Consider the following 18472-nt stretch of genomic DNA (forward strand, 5'->3'; position numbering starts at 1 on the left):
GGTCTTTAAAAGGAACTGGTTAGGAGAGGGGTTGCCCTGGCTTGCCCTCTCTTCCCTGATCAGCTGCACTGGAAAAATGGAGGCAGTGGAACTTAAAGAATGACCTTTTCAGTTACAACACAACTAGCCCATGCCCCAGTGCTTAATATCGGAGAGGCAGGGTTTGCAGCCAGCCCTCCGCACAGCGCCAAGAGCCTCTCTCTCCCCAATGCTATAGGGGGCTCAACCCAGCAAAGAGCTTCATGGCTTCCGCTGCCAGGAGACAGGGCTAGCGTTCAGTGCCCGGCTCCCTACGCCCTCGCATTCCCAAAGCCAACAATGCGGAGCCCAAGTGACGATGCTGCGGGCTTCTAAATAGGCAGCGGATCCCCTAATTCTTGTGCCGGGAGTCAGTTTTAACTAAGAGATGAGCCAGGATTCAGGTCGGACTGTACTGAACGACAAGAGCATTGTTTATGGAGGGTAGTTTACATTGTTCCCGCTCCACTTGTGCGCCGTCCTTTCCTTTTAGGTTAGGGATCCAGCAGATCTGGGGGCCTCCACTCTTCCTCAATGTCAGGATCTTGAGGCAGGGAAGGGAACGGGAATTGCAGCAGAATGAAAAGTCTCTGGAGGATTGTGCAAGGAAAGCCTGCCTGGGTTTGGCTAAGTATCCAACAGGCTGCTGCAGTTGCCCTGCTTCTAGCCAGAGGGCAGAGGCAGCTTGCTGCCCAGCTGTTCGGGCCACAGGGCAAGGAAAAGTCAGCCCTGCTCAATTCAGAAAGCTGGGATGGAAGGGAGCCAGGTTTGGGGTCGCTGGTAGCAGATTCTGCACAGCCTTCCTCTGATAAGTAAGGCTTACTCAGCTCAGGAGGACTCTTCCCTTCAAATGGGACCAGGCGAGCGCTTGCAGGATCAAGCCCGAAGGCTGTAGCCCAGACCTGCCCTAGTTTAGTTAAACTAGGTCAGTTAAGCCTTGGCCAAGTCTGTGCTGGGACACATATTTCAGACCCAATGGGACTCAAGTGACTTTGCTAAAGTCAAACCATGTTGATGGGTTTTATTCTAAACTAATGGCATTTACACAGACTTGCACCAAAATAGGTAAGTCAGCTTCAGTTCACACCATATTAGTTTGATGCAAATCTGTCTGGGGACCAGCCCTTTGCATCTACAAATCTTAAGGCAAGTCAAGAAATATGCCACAATCCCTCACTTTGTTTTCTCAACCCTAATTCCCCATTCCTGGTGCTGTCCTTAGGCTTCTGCTCCCAGCCAGCATGGGACATGGCCCCATAACAACTGGGTTTTCAGTAAAGCCCATCATGAGAGCTGCTGGGACCAGAACATCTTTGACAGCAATTTATCATCTTTGTAATCTGTCAGTGAATAAAATATCAGGTTTTAAAAGGAAACGCCAAGTGCAGGCAGACACCAAGAGCACATTTCGGTATCCAGGTGACAAGCAGGGCTGGTCCATATCTGAGAAATGCAGTTACAATCACACCAAACATACACACTGCACTTGACCACTAAAGACACTTAAATCCATGGTGGTCCTTGACTGCCTCAAGGCGACAGTCCAGCTATAGTACTTGGAACAGCTCTGACAGCAAGAAAGCAAAAGACGTATTTTCCAAAAATGGCTGGCCAACTTGCATGACCACATGGCCTCATAGGAACCGAAGACTATGAACTGTTCTGTACCAGCATGTTCCTGTATTGGCCACTATTGTGATGCACTGATTCCTTTCAGTGGAAGGGGAGGTGGAAGTAATCTTATGTCCTCAGTCATGCTGTTAGTTCCCAGCTGGACTCAGCTTCCTAACCTAAATGCTGGTTCTCTGGCCCCTCCCTCGGTAACTGAAGCCTGGTCCACACTACAGCGTTAAATCGATTTAACGCTGTACCCGTCCACACTACAAGGCACTTAAAATTGATTTTAAGGGGTCTTAAAATCGATTTCTGTACTCCTGCTCAACGAGAGTAACCCTGAAATCGATATTACTATATCGATTTAGGGTTAGTGTGGACGGAAATCGAAATTATTGGTCCCATTCTTTTACCGAGCTACCCAGAGTGCACCGCTCCGGAAATCGATGGTAGCCTGGGACCATGGACGCACACCACCGAAGTAATATGCCCTAGTGTGGACGCGTAAAATCGATTTTATAAAACCTGTTTTATAAAATCGATTTTATTAATTTCAATTTTACTCTGTAGTGTGGACGTGGCCTCAACTTGCTGCCCAGCAGCAAAGGTAGAAGGGGGTGGAAAGTTTTGGCTAACAGGAGAAGATGGGAATGAGAAAACATTTGCTGGTGGGGAGGGAGGGAGGGAGGGAGAGACAGACTCAACTGAGGTAGTAGTCACTCGATTGGTGAGGTCATTTTAAAAATGAATCTGGAGAATTGCCTGCAAGGTCAATCCTGCAATGGTAAGGAAGGGGGCAATGACTCAGCTTTGACATCAATGGTGGGTGGATAAGGAGACTCAGTGAACGTCTCTGCCAAAGTGATTGGAACAAGAGTAATAGTGGTTCCAAGTTGATGCATTAGGCTCAAAAGCTAACACGACAGTAGTTTGTGCAGCTAGTTCACATCTTCATTATTGTTTCAGCATCCCTGGCTGCATTTCCAAGCAGGCAGAGTGCACCAGGGTTCTCCTAGAATGGTTAAGGACTAAGGCACACATCCTTAAAGGTATTTATGCTCCTAACTTATTCTGAAATAGGTGGAAATTAGCCCTCGCGATTTGAGGATCTGGACCTAAATCCTTTATTGCAGAAGCAAGGGTATTGCAGAGGAGAACAGAAGTTATAGGAGACAAGTCAGCTCTGTTCCGGCGCAGCAGCTTGGTTTAAAGCTCCTGAATGGACAGCTCTTGCCACTTGTAGAAGGTTACTCAAGGTGGTAACTCAATTATACATGAGGCAGAAGCTAAGCTTTCATCAATGGATTCCATTGCACACATGGACTACAGAGTTAAGTTTGTATGAGACTAGGAATGATAGCGATGCTGTCAATTGACCAGAAGACCAGTTCACTCATAGCTCAGAGTACACACTGGAGGCGAGCAGAGAGAGGCACTACGTTATTGGCTTTGGGCAAGCAAGCAGTAAAAATTGTCCAGGGGACTGGATGGCTATAGGGGACATCTAAGCCAACTATAGCCTCTTACCAATATGCAGCTAGAAATTCTGTCCTTTCCTTAGGGCAGCAGCCAAGATACCTAGAAGCCACCTCTCAAGACTCATGTCAGCCATGTATTGCTGCATCTTTTCCCAGTTGTCTGCTCTGCCCCTGCACCAAACCCCCACTGGAAGAGTGAGGTACTTTGCTTTTCATGGCCCAGAACACCCCAGTCCAAGGCTATTCCATTCAACTCTTCCTCTCCATTTTGAGCTTGTCTATTTAACAGCCAGTGACAGAGTTCGGAGATTGTCTAACGAGGCTCCAGGAAAACAAACATTATGAGAGCCAGGAGTACGGGCAACAGGCAAGGCAGCTGTAATTTTCATCTTTCAGTACCAAAGATGTGCAGGCAGGCAGGATTAGCGTTACAGAATGGAGCCTTTGAACTGTGCTAGAAAGTACCAATGGGTAGCATGGGTCTGTAGATGGTTTACATCTATAAGAAGTGAAAGGGGCTCTCTTTAGGACAGTTAGAGGAACACTCCCTCCTTGCTTAGACTTCTTTATATAATGTAGTTACTGGAGTGGGAGGAGAGGGAGTAAGGCAAAGTTGGGGGCGGAGTGTTTTTACTCTCCCTACCCCAGCGCTCATGAGCAACTGAAGCAATACCTATGAAGGGGAATGCTTGCTGGATTCTGTTCTAGACACACATTCCTCAGGCACTTGGGCCAGTTGTCACTCAGAGTCCAAGTTTAAGAACGAAAAGCCACACCCCAAAATGACTTTTTAATAACAGTGTTCCAGGTTGCTCTTGAGAGCAGGAAACAGACAAGAAAATGCCAAGTGTTTTTCCACTTAGGAACTTGAGCCAGCATCCACATTGGCTCTGGTTGGAAAACAGAGTGTCCTGGGATACTTGGCAAGGCATCAAGCATGCCAGTTCCCTAGCTACACAAGCGTCACAGCTCTAAGCACCACACTTTAACCTTTATGCTCTTTTCATAGGCTTGAGAAACTCTACACAGCCAGACCTTGTCTGTTCCCCAGGAAACTTTATACCTGGTCTAAATTGAGTGTCACGGCAGGCTGCGAGGCAGATGGTGTCGATTCAGAATGAGAACAGCGTCCCTACCTGAATCCTAGCCCCTGCACTGAAGCTTAAGATAGCCTGCCTGACTCGGCTGAGAAAAACCCAGCTATGTAGTCAACAGCTTCTTAACTGCCTCTATCAGCGCTACGGATTTCCCCAGACAAGCTATGAACATATTGTGACATACCATTCAGGGAATGGGGAAAGAAGGAAAAAATCCAGGTATTGTAGAAATGACGACCCAGAGTTTCCCAATGCTACTAGGCACTACTCAGTGTTGATCTGAAGTTATTAGGAAAATAATGCAATTATGAGCAAATGTATCCTAAATGCTCTGAACATTCAATTGCCAAGATTTAAACTGACTGTCAGCAGGAGAGGTACCAAGATTTCTTTCACAGAGTGACTCATGTCTGACTTCAGCCCAAGGTAGTGCCACAGCATTAGCTAGTCAATATGCACAGCATTAGGAAAGGCTGGAGGGAAGCAAACAGACACTAACCAGCCCAATTATCCGCCAGCAGACAGTCTAGCTCCTTTTGCAAGAGGAAGACGTTCTTACCAAGTTTTCAAACTAAGTAGTTCCCAGCTCCTCAGTCACAATATGGACTTGGTTTGTCACTGAAGTAAAAGTAACAGCATTCCAGGAGGGAGAGTTCTGTATAGCTGGTATCTCCAGAGAAGGGGAAGTTAGTTACCTTGGGATGTGACTCTGAAGTCATCCTGCAGGGATCTCCTTCCTTTAGCCACCTCCTGAGATTAGCCTCTCAGAAAAAGATCAATTTTCAGTCTCTTGTGCCTTTTCATTTTTAATGCATTTATTTTCTGTTGATGGAACTGGCATCTCTGAGAACTTTGCCTTCTACTAAGTGGAAGGAACTGTCTAGTGTGTTTGGAGGGCAGCATTTATGCTTTGCTGGAGTAGGGAGACAGACAGTATGAGGCCTGGCTCATGTTTTGTCCCACTACCATGGCCCTACTGGGTGAGCTGCCCCGCTCCTCCCAAGAGCTAACTCCTATTCCCAGAGCTAGGAGACTTCAGTCAGTCTCCTGCTAGAGAGCTAAGACCCAGGACGGAGAATTCTGCACTGATGGAATCATTGGAAATGGTTGTTTCCTTCTTGCCACTACCCCAAGATAATGTTAGAGAGTTTGTTCTTGCTGGAAAAGTTTGCATGGCTCAAACCCACATCATTACAGCCTTATCCCAGCCAACAGACCACCTAGGAGACTCAGCCCACAGAAATAAATGCATCTCCTACAAGTGGAGAGGGCCAGGGCCCAGGCCCAGTGACCTGAAGCCCTTACATCCTTGAGAAGGCAGCTGAAGCAGAAGTCAAACTGGGGGAAGAGAGGTGGCCATAATCACACACAGCACTCTGAGATACTCCCAAGCCCACTCGCAGGGCTAGAGCAGGCAGTCTCTCATAGTAGATTGCGTGGATAACCATATGATATTCCCACTTATTACTTTGCTAACTGTTTTACTGATCATCAATGTTGACTATTAACAGTCTTGTCCGTCGGCATCGGACTGAGCACCCACTGAAATGAATGGGGCAGTTCATACCTCACCTATGGTTTCAGAATCTGCAGACTAAGGCATTACTGAATGACAGAGTTCAGATTGAGGGTCACAGCTGGAGATTTGTTTTAAAAAACAAAAACAAAATCAGATTCTGGAAAACAAGGTGGCAGCTTGAAGAGGTGGCCAACACCTGATAGGTGTGCACCAACTGAATCCAAGATACATCCGAACCCTTCCACAAAAAGGGAATTGAGCCCGGCAGAACACTTTTTACTTTATTAAAGTATGCAAAGTAGTTAATTCGTGTACACTATTAAAACCTGGCTCAGTCTTTAAGATGAACATTTCTACATGTTGGGTGAAGCCACATGACTGGTGATCTCCATCCAGGCACAGCATATTTCAGCCACTTGCCTCTGTGAAACTGTTAAAGCTACTCAGTATCAAATAAAATAATGGAGGCGGGCATTCAGTTAAGAGGAGTCCCAAGTGTTTTCTCTACACTCAAGAGGCTAGGAAAGAAGGGCTCCTACACAATGGTGCAGATCAACACCGAAATCGGTCGGAAAAGTTCGGAGACTTTGGCACGGTCAGAGGCTGGTCACTTGGCTTCACCTCCAGACTGCGGTACTTGCGAACTGGGTTTGCCTTGTGTACCTACAAAAACAAAAAGGACAGCTAAGGGTCAGTTACCCTCATCCCAATTTACCGCAGCACAGATCAGCAGCCACCAGGAGGATGCAGTCAGGGAGCTGTGTTTAAGCACTAAAGAGTAATGACTGTTTCCAGTGGCCCGGGTACTACACCCTGAGCAGGAGTTCTCAACCAGAGGTCCGGGGACCCCTAGGGGGCCTCGAGCAGGTTTCAAGGGGGCCTCCAAGCCAGACCAGCATTAGACTCAGTGGGGCCCAGGGCAGAAAGCTGAAGCCCCACTGCCTGGGGCTGAAGCCTGGGTCCCTGAGCCCTGCCACCTGGGGGTGAGGCTGAAGCCTGAACAATGTAGCTTTGTGGGGGCCCTGTGGGCCCAGGCAGTTGCCCTGTTTGCTACCCCATAACACCAGCCCTGGCTTTTGTATGCAATGGCACAAGCGGGCTGTGGAGTTTTTAACAGAATGTTGGGGGGGGCCTCAAAGAAAAAGATTGAGACCCCCTGCCTTAAACAACCTGATGTTCATTTGTAGGAGCCTGCTTTAGTGTTTTTACTGTTCAGTTCAAGCTGTGTACATGTACCCTGAGGCCCTGAAGTACTGATGTGCCAGGTTAAGAAAACAATCTGGCATAAGTATCAATAATACCTCCAGAGGGATTGGTTTTTAGACCAGTTTAGGAGACAGGGGCCTTGGCAGATCACTCCAGCAGTAGACTCAGGACTGCACTTGGCTGCTGCATGTCCAAGACAGACAAGTTAATAAGCCCAGTCCGTCTGTGTTCCAGCCCCTGACCAGGAATAGCCTGCTCATTTACCAGTTCCTGTCTCAGCCTGGAGAGTTCTTCTTTCTCCCGCTCAGCCTCCTGCTGTCTTGCCTCTTCTTGAAGCTTCTCTTTTTCAGTTTCCAACTCAGCTAGTCGCTTTTCAAACTCTTGACGCTCTTTTGCCCTCTTTTCTGTCGCCAGCTCAAAACTTTCAGCAACTATGGAACCAGAAAGGCTCTCTAAGTTTAGAAAGAGGGAACAACATTGGCACAACAGTCACGCAGAGCATAGCTATGTTAGGGTTAGACAGAAGTCTCCTCATCTAGAGGTCCATGCTTTAAGTGTATTAGTGGAGGCTGTTAGGATTTTGGGAGAAGGAAGGAAGAAAGAGCTTTATGCATCTGGGCTGCTTTGATACAGTGTCAGTTCTCCAATAATGGGCCAATGAATGTATGCACTGGTCAGTCTAGGGCAGAGGTTCCCAAACATTTCTTAGGCCACGTCCAGACTACCCACCGTATCGGCGGGTTAAAATCAATTGCTCGGGGATCGATATATCGCGTCTAATCTAGACGCGATATATTGATCCCCGAGCACGCTTATATCGATTCCGGAACTCCATCAACTCCAACGGAGTTCCGGAATTGACATGGAGAGCTGCGAACATCGATCCCGCGCGGTGTGGATGGGTGAGTAATTCGATCTTAGATATTCGACTTCAGCTACGTTCTTCACGTAGCTGAAGTTGCGCATCTAAGATCAATTTCCCCCCCTAGTGTGGACCAGCCCTTATTGTGTACCTCCTTCTAGAGCTACCAGCACCTTTCTCATCACTGATACTGCCAGTATTCTTCTTAACACACCTGTCTTCAGCCATCTGTCCACATTTCACTGTTACGTGCACATGGTTATATTGCAATGTATACAACTGAAGCCCACTTTATGGTGATTTGAGGTGACGTGTGTCAGCGTCCGTGTTTTCATTAGCACATCTTGAAGTAAATTAACTACTGTATTTTATATAACAAATTCCCATAGAGATTTAAAACTTTGGCTGAGTTGCCTAATACGAAAATGCAGTAAATAAATAAAATCCACCCTTACATACCAGTTTGGGAACCCCTGGTCTAGTGCACTTCTTGGAAGAGTTCTTTACAAACAGGCTTTTAAGGAGAAGGTTATTGTAAGATAGAGAACAGACAAAAGCTCCCAGTTCCCACAAACCAAGCTCTGCCCCTCTTCATAAAGGGGAAGGGAGGGAAAGACTGGCAGCTGCTACAGAAGTGTCAGCTGTCTCCACAGGGAGCTCCTTGCATGTGCTGTACCTTATCCCAAGCTAGTAACCATTATCTGCCAACTGCAAAGCTGTTAAAGCAGCTGCCACGTTAGAACAGAAGATGGAGCAGTGAAGAGGAGCCTCCCCTCCCCCTGGCACTCAGGCTGTTAGAGAATTTGTTGACTAAGTATTGCACAAGCACCACTAGCTATGTGGATACTAAAAAGGTATCAGCAGGTTTTCCCAGTGCAGTTCAACAGCACTTGTCCGTCAGCCCTGGACTGCCAGCAAGCCAGTGCAGTGAGTGCATGTAACTCCACCTGATACTGGCTTGCTATCCCTCTTTGGCACAAAAGGCTCCTGGTGAACAACGGTGTTTGGATTAGCTTTGAAACACGCTGCCTCTTTTTGCCGTTTCAGGTCTTCTTTGATCTGCAGGGGAAGAAGGGTCCTGTCAGGAGCTGAGTAACTGAAATGCACCCCACTCTCTGCTTCACAGAGAACAAAGTTTAGACTTCAGACAATTCCATAAGTGAAAATGGAGAGAATTTAAATCCAAAAGAAATGTAGCCAAGCAGCACTTGTCTGCTTGGCATTTGTGCAGTGAGCTGCCTGGAGAGCAGCTTCAAAAGCCAATGGTCAGTTTTATTGCAGCACTTGGAATTCCAACCTCAGAGTACAGGAGAGCTGCAGCTGTGTATGGCTGCCCTGGGAAATAGCAGGTAACAGCTGTTCAGGTGTGCTTTTCACAGCACCCAAGGTCTGATGAGACTTGAACCCAAGGCAGGATAATTTGCTGCGTGAACCATTGCCAATATACCGCTGTGACGAATGAACTGGTTTTAGATACCAACAAGTCCCATTTCTGCTTAATTGGTACTTGATATAGAAGCCAGACTCTTCAGGCCCAGCTCTGGAGTTGCTGTGGCCCAAAGTGCCACAGAATTGCTGTCCCATTAGTCCTACCTGTTGCTGCCAATTCTGCAACTTGGTAGCTCCCCGTTCATCTGTCTGCAGATGGAAGGGTTCTGGTTGTGTTGTGTTCTTCACTTTTTTTTGTGGCAAGTTGATGTAGTCAAACTGAGGCAGCGGTAGTGCTTTGAACTTTGGTACCTACAAGAAATAAATTCAAACTTGAATAATGGTAAGAAATGTGCTGCTTGGATTAAGATCACCCTTACTTTTCAGGTGGCAAACTTGAAACTGATTAAGGAAAACACTATACTCCCTCATCCTCTGGTGCTTACTGGTACAAGAGATGCCAAGGGCAGGGTTTTCAAAGGAAACTAAGGGAGTTAAGTGTCCAGCTCCTATTGAATTTCCAATGGGATTTGGGCTCTTAAGTCCCTTAGATACTTTTGAAAACCCTAAGGAATTTAGCTGACTCAAGAGGAATAAACATTTACAGGGGTAAGATTATCCAGCAATGCATTAGTGATTAAAAAGATAACTAATGGTTTAAGAAGGAAAAAGGTCTTTCTGCTTCAGGAAATAAAAGTCAGACTAATGGGGGGTTAGGAAGAAGCTTGCTTTGCAGGCCTGCCTTTCTGTAACTGCCTTTTGAAGGATTTCTTGCATCTTCCTCAGAAGCATCTGCTACTGGCCCCTAGACCACACAGCCCAGTGCATCGATCCAGAATGGCAGTTCCCATGCTTCCAATGAATATTGGGCCAACAAGAACAGAAGAAGGAGGAAAACAGGAATTCCATTATTTTCCTCCAGGGATTTAAGGACAGTGAGATGGACAGTTGGAATATCTTCCCAGGTGAAGATATTCCCTAGAGATCCATATACTCTTATCGGGGGAACTGAAACCTTTCCCCCTACCCCCCCATGATTTTGTAGCACTCTTGAGATCTTGCTAAATAGGTTTGCGAAAAGCTGTACATCTGGTCAGTCTACAATAGCAGTTATGCTTGAACATGAAACCCCACAAGCATTTCTGCCAGTAGCAAGAGACAGGATTTTTTTTTTTTTTTTTTTTTGGAAACAGTAATCCAACACATTTCCCAGTACGCACCTCCTCTTTCTGCAGCTCTTCTATTTTTTTCTCCTTTTGCATCCACCTCTCTCTGTCACGAGAGTCAAAAGAGAAGGGGCACACTTCCACATGTCTCTGCTCCGGGGCTTTAGGTTTGAAGGGCACTCCATAGTGTGGCATGGGGTTAGCTTTGATCACTGGGACCACCTCCTCTCCCTAAAGAAACATCAGCATTAAGGAGACAGGCTGAGAAACGCAAGAGACACACTGATCCCCTGACCAGTGTTGTTCTTTGATAACAGGTTTAGGACTTTTTGTGATGGGAGATTCCTAGTGTTGCTAAAAATGAAGGGCTTAAGACTTGCACATTGTCCTCTCCTACTAGGAGGCACAGTAAAGTGTAACAGACTGCCACAGGAATAATAATGCAGGTATCAGTCTTGGGACTTCTTGGTGAATAAGCTGAACAATGCAAAATCTTGCTTGTTCTACTACTCACAAAGGTTGGATTGTAGTTTCTCCACCCACCCTCAAGGGCCCTGGGTCTCCCCAGGTAGCACCAAGGTGTTCAAGCCAGAAAGGCCTTCATCCTGCTTATGAAGAAGCTCCCCTTGCACCTAGAATAACTATAGTGAATAATACAAATCCTGAACATCCACTTCCCTCCCCAGCAGATTAGCATCAGGGCCAGAGCCCTCACTCCTCAAGAAGGCTATAAGCCATGTACTTTTCCCCGGGAAGACAAAGTTAGTGACAGCAGCAAAGGGCATACATTCAGTACCTCAGGAGCCCAAACAATATCCCTTAAAATAAAAGGTCTACTTAGTTAAATGTATTTTCTTAAGAGGATTTGATTTCTCTGAAGGACAGAGAAAAGGTGATTCCCTTTGGGAGGTAATGGCCATTGGAAAGAGGGCTAATTGGAGGTCTCTCCACTGAGTCATTTACCCCAAGTTTGAAAGCAAGAACTGCTTAACCAGAAGACCCATTACTGCTTGTGAAGTCGCTGCTGGTTGGTTATGGGAAGGGTAGGGTCCCAGCTGCCACAAGCTACAGAGACCAGAAACCGTCCCAAATTAGTCACCTTTTCTTCCTCTCTATCAGGCAATCGGATTCTGTTCTTCAGCGCAAAGGCTGGGGATTTAGGAACTGTAACAGGAAGGGGCTTCTTTTCTGGAACACCCTGTCAGGAGGAGATAGTAAAGTGAGAATTTAGCCCTGACTAGGTAATACTTCACAGGAGCACCCTGGCATAAATTAACCCACTGTAGCTCTTCCCTGATGCAAAGTGATATTCAGAGCTCTTTGGTAGACACAAACTGCAGTACAGCATCATAAAGAAATAGGGAAGCAGGCTCTGAAATGGAAGCTTACTGCTGCTTCAGATGTTCTCGTTTCTTGAGCAGAGCTTGTGTTGCAAGAGTTCTTACCACAACATCCTCCAAGATTTTAGCTGGACATGGCCTGGAATGGAATTCATAATGCTCCTCCTCCTGCTGCTTCTTGCTCTCTCGCTCTTGAATCCTTTTTTCAATTTCCAAGTCAAATCCAATAGGCTGTGTGGGCTCTTTCACAGGGGGTTTCTTGGGCAGGATTGGCCCACCCTCTATGATCCTTGGATTAAGCTCCTGAGCTTTGAATTTGTATCTGCATGAAGAATAAGGGGACAATCACCTACACACAGAACAAGGCAGAGAACAGTCATAAGCAGTTTTTCCCTGGTCACAACAGCAGAAATCAGCAAGTGACCAGTTGAGCCTTGTATACTTCACCTCAAGCACAGCTCCGCCTCCTTACTAGGAGTCCACAAGGACCAACTAAGCCACTCACCACATCTTGAACATGGAGTTCCCCAGGCGCAACCTTACCCCTTGGATTATGTGACGATGTGTTTTTTACTTTAGAACTCAACTAGAAAAACAACAAGTCTGGTTGTAGGAGAATTCATACTGCACGTGGTGATTGCACTTGCTTATTAGGGGAGTGTTACTAACTATAACTCTTGGCCAAGAGTTAGAATCCTTTCCTCTTATGAACTGGATCATTTTCCAAATCCACATTAAAATTATCAATCCTATATCCTTTTGCTTTAAATCTAGATCCATTAAGCCCATTTACACTATTGTTTATAGCTTTACACAAGACTGTTCCTCAGAAGCAGTAGTTTAGCACCTGGAGACTTACAGGTTGGTTAAGGTTGCTCTGTGGACACTAGGATATTTCAGTGTCCAAACAATGCTTCCACTTACTGTCGGAGCTTCTCTATTTCCTCAGCCTCCAACTCAGCTGCACTCTTGCAAGTTACAGGTCTGAAGCGCTGTTTTGTTTGAAGCAGGGGAGTTTTGGGCTGTGTAAGCCTGGCCTTCAGTGGCTTTACTGGAATGGGACCTACAAATCCAAATCACAAAAACTAGTAATTAATAGCCTGAGCTGAAACAGATAATTTTAATTAGAGCAGATGGCCAGGCTCAGAGACACTCACACAAACTAGGTAGAACTTTAACAAGTTACTGCTTCCTGCTCCCCTTTTACCTTGGTGCACAAATTACCAGTTAGCCCACTTCGCTAAGACTTACTTTCATCGGTCCTCCTGCTCCTCAAATGGTAACGAGAGGGAGTACGTTTCTGGAAGTTTTCAATCTGCTGAGCAAGGGGGACATACTCTGATGTAGTTTCTTCAAACTTCCTTTTGTTGCCACAGGAGAGATTGAAAGGTTTGGGGATGGTGGGCCCCTTCACCACTCGTGCCTGGAAAGAGAAGCTGCTGGTCATTGTAGCAATCTAAACAAGGCACTCCACCAAAGCCTTGCTCCTACATCTTCCCGCTAGTAAGGGAAAGTGTCAATGCTTAACATGTGGCAGAACAGGAGGGAGGCACTGTACAATCATTCGTTTAATCCTCTATGCCAACTGATTAAAGCATTCTAATCTCCTCCTTCTGTTCTAGTCTGCCACCTCAGATACTGTAGTCATATCTTCAGCTTATATTAAATGGACCCCCAAAGTTCTCTTCTCTCAAAACTACTTTAGCAGCAAGAAGAGAATCCATGCAGAGATGAGAGCACAGCTCCCACTGATTTGAACAGATGCGCATGCTCAGCACTGCTGAGGATAGACCCTACTACACCGATACTCAGACGTAGCTAAATAAGCAGACTCCAGCTTGAAAATAGAATCCTTGGTATGTTACTGGGGCTGAGGACTTGTAATAGCCTTGCTGATAAGGAATCACCTGTAAGGAAAGAATACTTAGCTCCTATCTCAGAGATCTGAAGCGCAGGGGTACTAGGGAAGGCATACTCCTCTATTTTCAGAGGATCCTCTTTTTGGAGCCTCATGGGAACTCAACCCGTTGGAGTAGTAGAGGGGATTCCAGATTCCACTTACAACAAGCTCTGGGATGGGCCAGACTGGAAACTCTGCAGAGATGCTGACAGCCAGCACGGCGATGCTCAGTAAGACCACAGCACCTCTATTAGTCGGTCTCATCCCACATGACCTCTTACATTCACCAGAAAATCACACATTAGCAAACAGTAGAACAGGAAGAGCCACCAATAGATTTAGAACAATCAGGTAGCACCCTTGCTGCCCTATCTTCTCACCGGAGACGCAGGGTGCTTTCTCAGAGCTGCTATGAAATCCAGCTTCTTGTATTCATTCCCAGGTTGGCTTTCGGTGTGCTGTTTAATCCTCTCATCTGTGCAAAAATGGAAGTCAACTGGCTTTGTTACCTGGATAGTTGTTTTCTTCACAGGTTGTCCTAAAAAGGAGAAAACCCCATGAGGCTGATACCAAAGAGGAGCAGTTTATGCTTATCCAAAATCTGTGTTCTCTATGCAGCTATGTGCATTACATCAGGCCTGCGAACTCATCCTCAGCCCTTTATATTTCACAAGATAATTAAGCTTTGTTTCCAGGTAGATTTGTGGCCCAATATACTTTGGACATGTCATTTGATATGGTTCCAGAAATATGCTGTTAAGAATGTGGAAAATCTGTTTTTTGTGGATATGTCTGTCTACCTCTGTCTATTCAGTTATAGTCATGCTGTCTGCTATATGGTGCAGAGATCTGACTCAGACTGACATACAGTTACATGTGCAAGAAAGCAGATGATGGTTGTAGCCAGCCCATCCCCAACACTTAAATACTAAAGAACTTGGAAATGGTTAAAAGCCTCAGTCCTGAAATTATGGGGAAGAAGAGGGTCTGGAGATTAAGGCCTACAGTGAAATTAATGCAGATTAAGGTAGGGTGTGAATTTAAAGCAGAGCAGCTATTCCTCACTAACTCCCTGTGTGAGTATTCTTATCCTGGATCAATCCAATCCACTTCCAAAGTGGATTACACTAATACAGAACAAAACCCTTATTCCAGAAATCAGAGTATCCACACAGGGAGTCATAGTTAAGGGCTGCGAATCATTCACGGAGGTCGCAGCATCCATGACTTTCTGTGACCTCTGTGATTTTTGCTACATTGGTGAGGCTGAACCCAGGACCACCCCAGCAGCTGGGGATGCCCTGGGGAAAGCTACCCTGGCCATTGCTCTGGCAGCCCCAGGCAGCTGGTCCTGAAGCGGCAGGGGCAGGGGGCAGCACCTGGCCATCTCCCTACTGGAGCAGCAGCAGGGCCATAGGCCCGCCTGGACTGTTCGTGGGTGGTGCCATGCGCTGCCCCCTCCCCCAGCAACAGCAGTTTCAACCAGTTTGTCTGGTACTAAAGTTAGGCTCACTGGCCTATAATTGCCTGGACTGCATCTACAGCTTTTTTAAAAAATGGGTGTCACATTAGCTATCCTCAGGTCATCTCGTACATAAGCAGATTTAAATGATAGGTTACATACCACAATTAGTAGTGCTACAATGTCATATTTGAGCTCCTTCAGAACCTACAGAACCTACCATCTGGTCCTGGTGATTTATTACTGTTTAATTCACCAATTTGTTCCAAAACCTCGTCCAATGACATCTCAGTCTGGGATAGTTCCTCAGACTTGTCACCTAAAAAGAATGGCTCAGGTTTGGGAATCTCCTTCACATCCTCAGCTCTGAAGATTGATGCAAATAATTAATTTAGTTTCTCCACAATGGACTTATCTTCCTTGAGTGCTCCTTTAGCATCTCAATGGTCCAGTGGCCCCACTAGTTGTTTAAAAGGCTTCCTGCTTCTGTTCTACTTAACCTTTTTGCTATTACTTTTTGAGTCTTTGGCTAGCTGTTCTCCAAATTCTCTTTTGGCCGAATTATATTTTTATATTTCATCTGCCAGAATTTATGCTCCTTTCTAGTTTTCTCAGTAGGGTTTAACTTCCACTTTTCACCTTTTTGCCTCTGTTTCTTTTACTTTGTTTAGCTACAGTAGCACTTTTTTGGTCCTCTATGTTTTTTAGTTTGCATCCGTAGGGCCCCCCCCACAGGGACTTCCACTGCAGCACTCTGGGGCATGCGGATACTCACACCGCTGAATTGTGGTGCAGTGCAGATAAGCCAAGAGTCCTCAGAAAGCAGGGATACCAGAGTTAAGTCAGGACCATCTAACAATTTGTCTACAGATAGACACTCAGGAAAATTAATCCAAATTAATTAAAGGTGTGAATTTAAAAAACGGATTCGTGAAATTGCATTGGATGGAGTATCCCCTCTTTACTGTGCGGAGCACCCAGCGGTCCAAAGTGATACAGGGCCATGCATGGTAGAAAGGGGATAGTTTGGACAAAAAGATAAGGTGGGGTGGATCCAGTTCTTGCTCTGGTGAGCTGTCCTCAACCGCGCCTTCAAAAGGCTTGTCTGGCGAGAAGGAGGCTTGGGTTGGCCAGAGCCCTGGCCTTAGGACAGGTGCGGCCTTTTCCTGCTGCTCCTATTCCTTCTCCAGGAACCATCCTGACAATTCTGTTGGTAGAACCTTGGAGGAGGTTGTGGCCTGAAGTGCTTCCGCTGCGTGCAGGGAGTGTGTAGGCCCAAAGATTTGAGGGTGGCTCTAGAAATCTTTCAGGCTATGTAGCCCTTTATCTGTCTTCTTGGCAAACAGTCACACCCTCAAAGGAGAGGTCCTGTATGGTCTGCTGGACCTCATATGGGATCCAGAAGCCCCTTCTCATGGCCACCCCTGTAGCCATGACTCATGGTAGCATCAGCACAGTCCAGTACAGCCTGGAGGGAAGCTCGTGAGATTAGCTTGCCCTCTTCAACCAAGGCTGAAAACTTGGCACGGGAGTCGAGGGGGAGCAGCTCCATAACTTGTGCCATTGCCACACAGGTATTAGAAGAGTACCGGCTAACAATGCCCTGTTGGTTGGAAATATGGAGTTGCAATTCACCCATATAATAGACCTCTCTCTCAAAAAGGTAGAGTCCTTCTAGTCTCCCTGTTTTTGGGAGAGGGCCCTTGGAAGCCTTGCCGCTTGCACTGATTGGCAGCATCCACAACAAGGGAATCAGGTTGTGAGTGGGAATATAGGTGTTATTAGTCCTTAGAGGGCACAAAGTATCGCCATTTGCCACCCACGGTCAAGTGCAACAATGAGGCTGGGGTCTGCCACAGAGTCTTAGTGGTGTCAGCAATGTTTTGTTTTTTTTAATGAGTGGCAAGGCAATATGGGAAGGCCCAGAGGGTGCAAGGATATACACCATGGGATTAGAATACTCAACTACCTCCTCTGCCTTGATGCCCAGACCCTGGGCAACCCGACTGTGACGAACTGGGAAAGTTCTTAATGTTTTCTCTGAGTACTGTATTGGTGCCTCAGTGTCCCCATGGCAGTTCTTAAGTATCTGGCAGAGCAAAGGGCCAGTGCACCTAAATGCCTGACAGTCTGTCTCCTAGCAACTGATGGTCTGGGCCCCTCCTCTGCAAAGGTGCCAGCTAAAGGTGTTGGAGACAAAGGGATCAGGTGACCTCCTGGCCCAGAAAAGGGGCTGAGGAGAGAGGAGGGGCTGGGAGGGGTTGTTAGTCTGGAGCTGGCTGGGGTCAAGGGTGGAGGGCAGACCTGGGGGTCTGGCTCACTGCTCCCCAGAATGGACCCAGCCGAGGGGTCCGGTTCGCTGTATCTATAAGCTCTGTTTTAGACCCTGTTCCTGTCATCGAATAAACCTCTGTTTTACTGGCTGGCTGAGAGTCACGTCTGACTGCAAAGTGGGGGTGCAGAACCCAGTGGCTTCCCCAGGACCCCGCTGGGGTGGACTCGCTGTGGGAAGCGCACGGAGGGGCAGAGGATGCTGAATACTCCAAGGAGAGACCCAGAAGGTGAAGCCATGTAAGCTTCTTGCCCTAAACAAGTCTGCTCCAAGGGAGAGAAGGCTCTCCAAAGTCCTGACTGGCTTGGTGGGAAGCAGTTCCAGAGCATTGCCCGGGGACTCCGTGACAACTGGTGGCAGCGGCGAGACGTACTGCACCCCGTGAATGGAGCTGCTTGCAGTAAGTGACTGGGAAGCAGTAAAACAAAGGAGGGATAATGAGGATCAGGTGTGCTGAAGGCTCAGAAAGGCACGGTTTCAGGGGGCAGTTAACCTCTGGGAGTGTGTGACCAGCGAGAAGGACTGTTGGAGTAACGGGGTCCCCCTGAGGATTGCAGCGAGCAGTCTCAGGGGCGGAGGAGCTTGCCGCTCGACCCTGGGAGAGAGAAGGATTTTTGCAGTAGCAGGGTTCCCCTAGGGATTGCAGGAGCAGTCCCAGGGGCGGAGGAGTCTGCAGCTCGACCCTGGCAAAGAGGTGGTGATCACAAGAAGGGCTGGGACACCAGGGGTTCTTCCTGGAAACCATGGGGGAGCCAAGAGCACACAGGCCTGTGAGTCCAGAGCCACTTGGGAACGGTGAAGTGATGGCCTATCACCATCTCCTTGAGAAGGACATTGTGATCCTGTGCACAAAGAGAGGGTTACGCATGGGGACGTTCCCCAAGGCACAGTTAATCGTGCAGTTGGAGGAGAAGCACCGCTCTGAGGAGCAGATTCCTGGCCCAGATGGGGCTACAAGAGGATCTGAGAGCAGCTGGAGCATCAGCCAGGCATCCCCAGGAGTCTGGTCCCCAATCAGACGAGGGTCTTCACGATTGGGTTCCCCATCAG

The 18472-nt window shown here is 47.2% G+C and overlaps 1 protein-coding gene across 8 annotated transcripts in view; it reads right to left on the reverse strand.

The window, feature by feature from the left end:
- Window positions 1-5986: 5986 nt before the first annotated feature.
- TPX2 (TPX2 microtubule nucleation factor) overlaps window positions 5987-18472 on the reverse strand; it is a 39781-nt gene continuing 27295 nt past the window's right edge. For 7 of the 8 annotated variants that reach the window (XM_030533116.1, XM_030533113.1, XM_030533109.1 and 4 more), the window contains exons 8-17: window positions 14009-14166; window positions 12980-13151; window positions 12653-12791; window positions 11834-12050; window positions 11488-11586; window positions 10443-10619; window positions 9388-9534; window positions 8742-8853; window positions 7197-7384; window positions 5987-6389 (exon numbers count right to left, since the gene is read on the reverse strand). In XM_030533116.1, coding sequence (XP_030388976.1) covers window positions 6279-6389; window positions 7197-7384; window positions 8742-8853; window positions 9388-9534; window positions 10443-10619; window positions 11488-11586; window positions 11834-12050; window positions 12653-12791; window positions 12980-13151; window positions 14009-14166 — 1520 coding nt within the window. In that variant the 3' untranslated portion in view covers window positions 5987-6278. The remainder of the gene's footprint in view (window positions 6390-7196; window positions 7385-8741; window positions 8854-9387; window positions 9535-10442; window positions 10620-11487; window positions 11587-11833; window positions 12051-12652; window positions 12792-12979; window positions 13152-14008; window positions 14167-18472) is intronic. The other variant, XM_030533114.1, reaches the window with a different exon arrangement.

Source organism: Gopherus evgoodei, chromosome 14, assembly GCF_007399415.2.
Source record: "Gopherus evgoodei ecotype Sinaloan lineage chromosome 14, rGopEvg1_v1.p, whole genome shotgun sequence".
In the NCBI taxonomy this organism is placed as follows: Eukaryota; Metazoa; Chordata; order Testudines; family Testudinidae; genus Gopherus; species Gopherus evgoodei.